Source organism: Strongylocentrotus purpuratus, unplaced genomic scaffold (assembly GCF_000002235.5).
Source record: "Strongylocentrotus purpuratus isolate Spur 01 unplaced genomic scaffold, Spur_5.0 spur5_scaffold_12, whole genome shotgun sequence".
Taxonomy (NCBI): domain Eukaryota; kingdom Metazoa; phylum Echinodermata; class Echinoidea; order Camarodonta; family Strongylocentrotidae; genus Strongylocentrotus; species Strongylocentrotus purpuratus.
In genome coordinates, this window is record NW_022145597.1 from 4,240,895 (window position 1) to 4,253,208 (window position 12,314).

Consider the following 12,314-nt stretch of genomic DNA (forward strand, 5'->3'; position numbering starts at 1 on the left):
GGAGAGAGAGATAAAGAGAGAGAGAGAGAGAGAGAGAGAGAGAGAGGGGTGTGATGAACAGAGTGAGAGAGGGGAAGGCGAGAGAGAGAGAGAGAGTGGGAGAGAGAGAGAGTGTAGTGGGAGAGAGAGAGAGAATTAAACAAATTGTTAATGTTTCAGAAGACTCTGAAGCCACTCTACAATTGCTCTTTTTTTCCACAGTGGTAGTGAAAAAAACTTACAACTTTGATTGAATCCGAAATAAACATCTTTTACAGTGAGATTTCATCATTTATCTGAGGTAGATGTGAACATGTTCTATTATAGAACATTGTAGAAGAAAAGACTGTGTTTAGAGAGAGAGAGAGAGAGAGAGAGAGAGGGAGGGAGAGAGAGAGAGACAGGTAGAGAGGGGAAGAGAGAGAGAGAGAGGAAGAGAGAGGGGAAGAGAGAGAGAGAGAGAGGAAGAGAGAGATAGAGGGGAGAGAGAGAGAGAGAGAGAGGTATAGAGGGGAAGAGAGATAGGAAGAGAGAGAAAGGGAGAGAGAGGAAGAGACATAGGGAGAGAGAAAGAAAGGGAGGGAGAAAGAGAGGGACAGGGACAGGGATAGAGAGAGAGAAAGATAGAGAGCGAGAGAGAGGGAGGGAGGGAGAAAGAGAGAGAGGGAGGGAGAAAGAGAGAGAGGGAGGGAGGGAGAAAGAGAGAGAGAGAGGGAGGGAGGGAGAAAGAGAGAGAGAGAGGGAGGGAGGGAGAAAGAGAGAGAGGTGGAAATGTAGAAGACCTGAACGAGTAAGCAGACTAAAAAAAATGGTCCGCATTTAGGCTGACAGATAGGAAAATAAACTTGTTGTCATGGCCACAACCAAATGTAATCAATTTTATTTTGATGTGTATTATCGAAAGTGGTTTCAGGTAATTGAATAAAAAGACCACGATGCGAGTCGGCGGTAAAACCCATCGATTTCAAAATGCAATAGAACGGAAATTATGTTAATCAGCTTCATAACATACCACAGAGCATGTTTAAGTTTGTAGTATTTTGGGAAGTTATATAATCGTAAAGATAAGTACACATATTTCATGCTGGCTTGCTACGAACCTAAAAACAGTAACATTGGTAACATAACCACAGTCTATGTTCCATAATTATGTTGATGGTAGTGGTGGTTGTGGTAGTGGTTGTAATAATAGTGATGATGTTGATGATAATGATGATGATGAACAAATAATAATGATGGGTTCTTGTACAGCGATTGTATTTGCTCAAGGCGCTGGATCTGAAGCAAGTCTAACGAAATTGAACGGTTCTAGTCAGTGTTCAACCAAAATAGCGTTCACTTTATTTAGACAAACTATTTATGTATTCATCAAATCGCTGAAAAGGTTCATCTTCATAGGTAATTAAAGTTGAAAATTGGTTCTTTCTTCACAACCGGTAGATATTGTATTGTTGTTTATAATGTCCTTACAGCATACCATCATCACACTCATACTCCACTATACTGGCATACTCCCCAAACACTTTCTTTTAAACGTGCAGTATTAACGGTTTCCTTAGTTACCTCCCTCAGACTTTTAATCGAATCCTAAATTATTCATGTGGTACTCTGTTGAAAGGATGAATTATTTGAAGTTCATCACAGTTTTCACAACAGCTAATGGGTGTGGTTTGATTTTTTTAAAGTCGGTATTTAATTCAATATTGTCCAAACATAATCTAGGCAGAATACCATGAACACTGCTCTCAAGCTGCATGGAAAATAATCTACCATTGGTTTCTATCCTTGTCAATGATCAACGAGAGAAAGATAACATCTGTCTGGCCACATCTCTATGCCAGAGAAAGACCGTGATTTTGTCGATACATTCTTACTTGAAGGTTGATTATGCGTACTTATCTAAACATTTATTTCCATGTATTCTGCAACGGCTAAAAATCTATTTCCTCTTTGCCAAATCACTATCGTATCATAGTTATGAAACAAGATTTCTTCATTGATGCATACTTTATTATGCCCTGTCCCAACCCATAATAGGCTGCTTTCGCTCATATCTTGGAGTTATTTAAAAAAAACTTGTACTGCTAATGGTCAAATATTACTTTGGCAATCATCTTAATAACGATGATTAAAAATCAGCTTGATATTATCACAGATTTGGAAGATTTGAAATCATCATCCTATTGGCCATTTTCTTTCATTTCCATATAAAAAAAATATTCATTTCAACGTGATGACATGGCCAACTTTCTCTCTCTCTCTTTCTCTTTAAAAGTGCATGAGAGCAAACAGAAAAGGAAATTCAATGGGATGATGGATACAGAGGTAATCATCCGGGTCTATAAACTCCTCTACGCACAATCATACAATACTATTGCTTCTCTGCATGTATTTACTGATCATTCCATCATTGAATCGTTTGATCATTGCTTACAATTGATTTTATGTGAGCAAAGCCTCTTCGCCGTGTGTTTTCAAGCTCTCACCGCAGTAACGATAAGGAAGATACACACAGTGGAGGTTTCAATATGGAGGCTCAATCTTCCGCTCGAAACCAAATCAAACTCAATTTACTCAATTTTGTTTTATTAAAAGGAATAAAGAGAACTGGAGACAGGAGGTCAATACTAATAAAAAGTGATACCAAACGAATCCGTCTTAGAAAGTAAAACGAATAAAAACCAAAATAATTTTGACTTTTTCTAGTTTATCGAATATTGTATTACATGGTGGAAAATGTATTTTTGCTCATGGTACAATAATACCAGAAAGGAATATATATATATATATATCAATAGTAATATCGAGGTTTTTTTTTATTAATTTTTCATTTTGGGGTTAACTAAATAAACACTAAAGCGTTTATCGTATCGGACGCACAGATATTTCCCTAAACTGAATTGAATTGAATCGCATCTTTATTGATAAAAGTTCAAATTCACAGCTAAAAGCTGATACATCTTGATTGTACAAATAAGAATACAACATATAAAATGCATGTAATAGTACGAAGTGAAATGGAAAAAGAAAAAGATAGAGCACACAGTAATGAAAGGATATGGTCAAACGAATAGCAGGTTTCAGCACTTCCATTTGAAGTCCAGCTGACTTGATTGGGGGTATTCAACACGTTACATTCTAACACTTCTTTCAATTTCAAGGTTAAATCCTAAACACTCTTTTTAAAATGTCAACGGTGTTCATGGCCTTCCCATCTATCATTTCAACGATGTTCTCTAGCGTGGGAGTAATGAGTATTATATGAAAAACTAATAACAACACGTTGGATTCTAAAAACACTAAAGGAAATTGTTGCCGCACAAAGGGAACGTTTTAAAAACATATAAATATAGTTGAGAGGCGAATTCGTCCATATTTTAGGCTTATTCTCCGTGTTTATAGAAAGGCGTTTTATGAAGCTGGCACGCAGTCTTATTTCGTTTGATAATTTTTTTTTTTTTTTAAAGATAACCTTGTCTCAGGAGTCTGGTGAGATGCTGTGCCATGCCGTGAAATAATCACGTAGGGTTTAGATAGAGAAACCTTTCATGTTGCCAGCCAAGTCATTATTTTACTGTATGTGTTTCTGTTGAGTACAATTATATTCTGGTGTTTCCAATGACACGGCCCAATTATAATCGATGAAAAACTACACCAAACAATGAACAGACATTAATTTTTAAGCGCGTTTCTCCAGTGTACACGTCTCCTCCCTTAGAGAGAATAATAAATCTCTTGCGGGGTGAATCTAATACCCGCTCCCCTTGTGAGAATGGATGTTCAAGGCATCTTCATATAATTAAAGAAACCATATTATTAGAAAGATATGTTTTCGTTAATATGATGTCTAAAACATATAACAGGTAAGTAGTCTGAACCATGAATACAGAAATAGGCCAATTTCTTTTATCCATTCGTACACAAAAGTGAGGGAAGGGTTCCTTCTGCGATGCTTTCCCTTGCCGATGAGTTCCTGGCTACTCACACTGGCAGTGAAAGAACAGGAAATTGACAGGAAATTATAGGCATGAAATGTATCAATAGTCGACCTAAACGTCATTTTTGAGTGTATTCGAGTGCAGCTAATTCACGCCTCTCGTTTTATCACGCACTCGCTTATTTTTGTCCTCCAATTTGTCAGGTTTGTCGCTAGTGCTCTCTCTCTCTCTCTCTCTCTCTCTCCCTCTTTCTCTCTCTCTCTCCCTCTCTCCTCTCTCTCTCTCTCTCTCTCCCTCTCTCTCTCTAACTCTCTATCTATTTCTCAATATTTCGCTCATGATTGATGGTGAATGATAGTTACATGCACAGCTAATATTCTCTGATTCTCTGTTTCCCGAAATAGTCATTCCGTGTCATCCATAAGAGTTGACCCCTCAAATTTACTAAGACCCTCTAATTCAGTGACAAAAAGGTGACCAGAAGGAGGGGCAGAGGCTGCTTATCAAAGAAAACTGATTAACCTGACACAATTTACCATCGGAAAGGGGGTGTCAGACTCCCTTGAAATTCAAAATTAGTATATACTAAGGAATATTATTATCATTATTATTATTATTATTATTATTAGTATAGTAGTAGCAGCAGTATCATTATCATTTTGTAATAATAATGCGATGTCCCAAGCCTGCTTGGAAAGGGTATATTCTGCCGAAGTTCATGGATTAGTAAGGAAAGGGGGAGGCGAATTGTATTCGATTGATGATTTAAAATAAATAACTTGTTGAAATCATTAACAAAAATGGTGACCCTTAATTTCTGGATGAAGTCCAGTTCATCATTTCTCTACCAACTGAACATTAGGTAACAACACGTAATGTATGTAATTCGCAATCTGACTATTGAAATACAATTATTCGTAACAGGTGAATTAAATAATTTGTATCGAGGCACTTAACAAAGATTTGTGCATTAAACTTGATTACATTACGAAAATATCGTATTAGTATTAACCGTTCGTTTGTGTCTCCTTAGATCAAGATTACTGTAATCTTGATCTTCAGAGTAGTTGCTACAACCGGCCGTGTCAGACACGTTGCCCCGGGGAGCGAGATAGGACTCTTGTAGCGTGCCCCCATTTAAAACAATTATACAGTTCTGGATGAACCGCCTTTGCTCGACATGCAGCGCATTGTCATATCGGGTACCCATATATATATATATATATATATATATATATGGATGGTAATATTTTTGACCACTTTTGAGAACTCAGTACAATCTTTTAAAATCTAATACTTCTTTGATGGCAGAAAATTTAGCCACCGAAGTTGCCTCAAGAAAATTACAATACTAAAAATCACATTTATACATCTGAATGGAAATTATATTAAGTACTCATGAGTTTATAAAGGTGAATATTAAAGAGTGCTTTTTCTATACCATAGCATTTGGTCTAACGTTTGGTATAATGGTGTTTTTTTTCGGGATCAGATAATCCATCTTCCAATTGGAAATTGGGTCATTTTTTTATATCATCTGTGATCGACAGCTATACTTCTTTCGTGTAAATAAAATTTAGTCCTGGGTTTAAAAATGTAGTCGGAGTAGAAATTGTAGGGGCGTCGGAAAACCCCAATCTCCGGGAAAATGTAGTAGGCCTAATATCCTCTCTCTTTTTTTTTTTTTTTTTTTTTTGGGGGGGGGGGGGGCGTTTTGTAATGTACCGTCATATATAACTTCCTACCGACAAAATAGTGTATTAAGTATGCTACAGCCAGCAAGATCTACGGCCCACGAGACCAACAATGCCGGTCTAGCAAACTTTCTTAAAAGCTGTCAGGAGGTTCATAAGACCGACGGCCGGCCCACAATGTTTTCTCTCATGCGAAAGAGCTTTTCTAGATCCTTATATCTGCTATGAATTAGGTGGTGTAAGAAACGTGGACCATTCCACAGTTACTAACATCAGTTTTGCGGTAAAAACTATTTTTCAAATCTACCTATATTCAAACCATAATTGTATTGAGGTTTCTTTGATAAAAGGTGAACATCGTCAAAGACATAAGCCGATCAAATGTCTTTTTCCTGAAATGAGTACAAAACTATACGCTTTTCTTTCATTCCAAAGAAAGAAAGGGATAAATTAATTCAGTTAAAGATACTGAAATAAAAATAATATATATTCGAAAATTGAGAAATGAATATCATTATAATAATACAATGAACAAAAATAGAACTAATTGTGAATTTAAAATGACTTTGCCTACCTTGTAGCACTCTTCCCTCTTGACCCTGCAGACATGTTGCGCTGATTCCTGACCGATTGTGTGACGTAAGAAAAAGTGTTTTTCGGTGTTAGCGCGATGATAGTACTTCAGGCTCGTTCAACAATTTCGTGGAATTTCTGTAACATAGAAGAGCGCAAAACATCCTCACAGTAAACAAGATAAATACAATAGTAATGGATGTAAGATCTACAAATAAGCCTGGATTGATTAATGGATCACACAGGCTTCGGTGGATTCCCTTTATGTAAATGATTGAATAGTCAAAGCCATACAAGGCAGAGTAGGAAAAAAATAACGAGAGAGCGAAAGCAAGAGAGGGAGAGAGTGAGAGAGAGAGAGAAAGATAGAGAGAGAGAGAGAGAGGGGGGGGGAGGGAGAGAGAGAGAGCGGGATATATATATATAAATATATATATATATATATATTTAGAGGGGGAGAGAGAGAGAGGGAGAGAGAAAGAGAGAGAGAGGGGAGGCGAGATAGATAGAGAGAGAGAGAGAGAGAGAGAGAGAGAGAGAAGGAATATTTTTAGTCAATATAAATGAGCAGAGGGATTCGACATCGTTATTTGATTAATGTATAGCGGTCGATGTACCCATTAAGCGTTGCCATGCCAACTATAACCATGAACCGCCATTTCATGCAATGTAGATAACTGTGAGAATGTACATAACAGTATACAAATTAATTGGAGTATAGTCACTTTGCACAAATTCATATTCATACAATGCAGTTCTGGTGGCGCGTTTATTAACGAATTATTCATGATAGACAAGCCATGCAATGATAATCAGAGAGCGGTATATCAATGGCGCAGCCAGACCTTGGCCTCAGGAAGGGAAAACGCCAGCATCTACCGTAATGTACATAGTTTAGTGCGTTGGGTGACCCCCCCCCCCCCTCCCCCCAAAAAATAAAAAATAAATAAATAAATAAAAATATATATAGGCCTATATATCATGCAGCGTTTAACTTAAATGAGCAGTAATTTTGAAGGGAACGTGCTTCTTCGAGCGATTCCAAGAACAATTTAAATCATTATTAACTTCTCTCTTTTGTTTAAAAAAATATACATATCGGGAGGGGCAAATTGTCCCCCCCCCCCCCCTTGCTACTCTTTTGAATACGCTAGTGTGGAGTTTGTTTTCTGAGCCATCAAAGAACGTACTTCCACCGGTTAGATCTTGAATACATCACTGAGATGATTATGGAAATATTCATTCGTCGTTTTTATTGTTGATACTTTTTGTTACACAAAGACCGACCAAGGGCATGATTAAAGCGTGAGCGTGGAGTTGCTCCACGGTAGCATAATTCACCCGTATCACTTAATTCAGTATATTGGCATGGCATAAGATGAGAAGATGTAAATGATTAAAGAAATTATTATAAGGAGAATATCAACATATTAAAATATAAAACATCAAAGCGATTTAAATTGTTATATGGAGATAGCCCTAATTTGTCACATTGCAATTCGATTTTTAATGAGGAATTTGCAAAGTAATATATAGACTAAGATTAATAAAAGTGATGAAGCTAATTGGAAGTTGTAGTTTTAATTGCCACCGTATCAAACGTGAATACTCCTAACAATTTAATAAATAGATTCATGCAGCGCCTGAAACCGATTTATCTCGGTATTAACATATCAATAGGCTTTACGAACCTTTTCTTTCTGTGCGTACAATTCTGTATCTCATTATTTATGTATGGAAAGCGAAGGCAAATAAGCTGTTTCGTAATTAAATTTTCGTAAAATACCTCTATGCGAATTATTTGATTCACATATAACGAATAATTGTACCTCAAAATTCGGAATGCGAATTACATACATTAGTTGTTGCTATAGGTAGGGCAATCCATAATGTTTGTCCTACCTAGCAACAACTGATGTATGCAACCTTGAACACATTACGAAAATTGCCTATTTCTCTCACTGGAAAAGCACGTGTTAATGATGCTATTGTTTTCTTTTTAGCATATGATAGTCTATGGCTATCCTAATTGTATTATACCCTAAGACAATTGCTGAATTTGAGATATTTTCGATTGGAGACAATAATCCAGCGGACTGTTTCGATAAAAAATGAATTATTGAACCGAATAAACCACATTCAAGTAAAACCTGACGTAAAATGTTCATCAAAAGAAACAAGGAAATTGCCTTGGTTACCTTTCAATCTTATTAGAAGACATATTTAGCTACGGGAGCAGTGGGTTCTCCAATTGATTGCTACATTCTTTTTAATGAAGAAAAAAAATAGAGCAAAAATCAGGGGGAAAGAGAGAGAGAGAGAGAGAGAGAGAGAGTGTGTGTGTGTGTGTGTGTGCGTGTGTGTATGTGTGTGTGCTTTCTTTTCTTTTATTTATTTTTCAAATATTTATTTTTTAAAATTTTTATCATCATTTTTTTTCTTCTTCATCAATTGTACATTTTATGTAATGAACATGTTTTTAATTCATGTCAAGGAAAAACAACTGCATTTTATTTCTAAAATTATTCTATATTGTTTGGAATCAATAATAAAATAAAAAACTGTTGAAAAAAGTGTGTGTGTATGTGTGGGAGAGAAATATAACAAGGGGAGGAGGAAAGTAGAGAGGGAGAGAGGGAGAGAAAGAGACAGGAAAAGAGCACGTACCTGGGGAGAGAGAGAGAGAGATAGAGATAGAGAGAGAGAGAGAGAGAGAGAGAGAGAGAGAGAGAGAGAGCTGACAACACGCTCCAGACATTCCCTTTACCCATTACCCACTTTTAGAAAAAGCCCCCCCCCCCCCCCCCGCCCATCACCATGCCTACTACGCTACACCAATGGTTGTAAAGCCATGTCAATGTATCAGAGGTGTGCGCTAGTCTAATGGAGATGAGAGATCGGATGCCATTAACAAACAAACCTATTTACTCTGGCGTCTCGGGCGAGTTTACATACCATACGGAGCGGACACCCGTAGACGGATGTTAATATATTGACATCATAATATCATTCCCCTCGGTATACAAGCAATGATGGATGAGGTATTGCTTAAGATGGAGGGTCATTCATTATATGTTTCACTTCAAATTATTTCATTAAAACGAGAACTGTAGAAGAAGAAGAAAGAAAAAAAATCGTAATCGGACCATATCAAACCTTACGATATCCACTTAACTTAATTTGATTTACACAAAATTAATGTTCGAGTTGTTTGTGCATCAAAACGGCTTCCTCTTAATTAGCAGAATGCAATTTGTACCAAACCTACAATTTGTACCAAATGATAGAAATTCATTAGTGCTCCTTTGTGCACGTTTAAACGGGACAATTGTAATTCTGTTATCGACTTTTTTTGATGATATTTCAGCTTTACATGATGGCAGCATTTTGTTGTTCTTTTGTAATTCCACATGAGAGTAAGTCTATATAAAGATGCTCCTTTACGGTGGATATATCAACTGTCGAAATAAAACATTTCTACTTCATCAATACAAAAGGCTTTTTTTCAGATGTGGCTCTAGGTTATAAATGAGATACAGAAATTACACTCTACGTCATCATTAACAAAACATCGTCGTTTTGCGGCGCATATCTTAATGGACCTTTATTGTTATGGTAGACAATAGAGACACGTTGTTTACCTCCCCCATACATTCAAAACATTTAATGTAAAAATCTAAATGGAGTCTGACAGCTTCTAAAAGTATGCAAAGATGAAAGTGGAAATTATTTTTCTCCGACTAATTCGCCTGTTATAGATATATAGTCTACATTGCAGTCGCTCAGCCTACTTTTAGAAAAACGACAACCCCCTCCCCCATTGAAGACACAGACACAATTGCATAGTAGTCTACTTGCAGTTGATCTGATGTAGTTATAATACGTGAATTGCCGGATATACCCCTATTCCTCTTCTTCTCCTAACCATCCTCTTTCCTATCAGTCTTTCTCTCTGTTTCACTATCTCCTCTTTTTCTTCACGTTCATCTCATCTTGTTGTTCACATAGTCAGTTATCATTTTATTTCGGTCTGTCTCTCCCATGGTCTCTCCTCATGCCGCTTCTCTCTCTCTCTCTCTCTCTCTCTCTCTCTCTCTCTCTCTCTCTCTCTTATTCCCATACACACAGGCACTTTCTATTTTCTACCCCCTCATGCTTTCGTTTTCCTCTGCCATTTTCCCTTAATTAAATTAAAATCGTCCCCTTTTCCCTCCTATCCTCTCTTTTTATAGTGTCTCAAAATGTTCAGTTGCCATTTTAGAATTTATTAAAATATTCCATTCCCATTGCCTAATTTTTTTTACCTCCCTATACTGATGAATACTGTGCTTATAACAATGGATTAGTGAAGTTATAATAAGTTATGGTGTCTTCAATACGGTGTGCACTGTGATAATAATGATAAACCCTATACGACGGAAACAGCTAACAATTGTATTATGCCCAATATAATTGATTATATTTAATTTGTGCGTAATAACTAACACTTTGGAAACGAATATTGCCAAGTCTGTCAAGGTAATAACTGCCTCATTTTAGGTCTCGAGTATGCCATTTATTCAATTTTGATATCACTTCATTGACAAGCCCTGGACTTTAGCCGATAAAAAATCGATTAGTTAATGAGAATTTTAATCACCACACTTGGGTGATGTTCTATAGGTATATATGGGCTGATCAATTTAATTACTAACTTATTACGTGCGTCGTGGTATCCCTTCACAGTTCTTTTCCTGTAAAGACAGGAAAGAGGTGGGGAAATTTTTCTTATCCTCATTAATTGAACTGATGGAATCCAGTGAAGGACTTTGGGAATTGTGTTGTCTGATATCATCTATTATTGATCCATTGTCTACTAGAACCGAGTAGTCCCTGTATTATAACTATGGGAAATAGAGAGTTCGGTAGTGAACGGGTTAAGATCATTTTACAGCTAAACAACGTTTGCATGGATGGTGCTTTCTGCATAATTTTGTTTTATCGCGAATGAATCTATGCAAAGCGGAGCCCTCGCAGTTGCTCGGACTGGGGTTACACATTTCCAGAGCACGAGATAGGTAAAAACAGAAAGAAGTTTCCATCTAAAACTTGCAAAATTATTCTTTTATCATTGACATCAAATACAAAGATAAAACATCAAAGATATTAGCAAACGTGTTATATTCCTGCCGGCCTTTAGTAGGTCTATCTTATTAGGTTTTAAATGTGACTTTGATTTAATTGTCGAAAGACAACACACTTTGGAACCGAAATTCTGTTTGAAATTCAAATTGCCATTAACCATTTATTGTCTGTTCAGAGATTCATTTTTCACTGGTAAAAGTTTACAGATCAAGTTCCAAAAAAGATCTAATCATAATCATAGACAATTACAGTAATGGAAAATACAGTCAAAACAGCTTTTGTTGGGTAAGTTTAATACACAAAATCAGTTTTGTATGACAAGGATGCCAACAGAGCGAGAGAGTAGAAGAGGACTATAGGTAGGCAGAGGAGGTGGGTATATCATATTTATATTATATACATATAATATTATTATCAATCTATTGACTTTCATGTTGAGCTGAGCAACGGGAGGAAGAGGAGGAGGAGGAGGAGGTTAGAAACTTTGACGATAACGATGCATTTGATGTTTTTAACTATAAGACATAACGGTTTTTAGTTTGACAATTTTAAAATTTCATGGCAAGTGACTGCTGGGAATATGGCATCACAGAAGAATTAAGAGAGAGAGAAAACAGTCGAATCTGGAGGGGGAAAAGTATGGAAAGGGAACACGAGTGAAATAAGCTGTCTTTCTACTGAAACCATGGGAACGAATCAGTTGTGTATGATGAAAATGGTGAAAGAAGCTTCAGCTTTCATGTAGGGGAAATCATTCTTCTTTACCGAATGCATCGAGGTGAACCGCTGAAAAGGCATATTCTAGCGATGTCAACAAACAAACTCAAAGTAACCTTGAAATGACGAAAATGTATTGAAAACAAAATGGATGTGACCTTGCTTTGTTCGTTCATGTTCCCTTAGTCTCACGAATTAATATCTCTTTTTCCCCCAAGGCAAATCAAATCATCGGTTATTATCATAGATTCATGAGCAGTACGAGGAGAAATTCAGTTTCAATGGGTTG

At 36.7% G+C, this 12,314-nt stretch overlaps 1 protein-coding gene across 1 annotated transcript in view; it reads right to left on the reverse strand.

Moving 5' to 3' along the window:
• Positions 1 to 12,314, reverse strand: part of LOC588101 (beta-arrestin-1) — a 45,287-nt gene that overhangs the window by 26,617 nt on the left and 6,356 nt on the right. The window contains exon 2 of the mRNA XM_030981634.1: positions 6,186 to 6,322. Coding sequence (XP_030837494.1) covers positions 6,186 to 6,220 — 35 coding nt within the window. The 5' untranslated portion in view covers positions 6,221 to 6,322. The remainder of the gene's footprint in view (positions 1 to 6,185; positions 6,323 to 12,314) is intronic.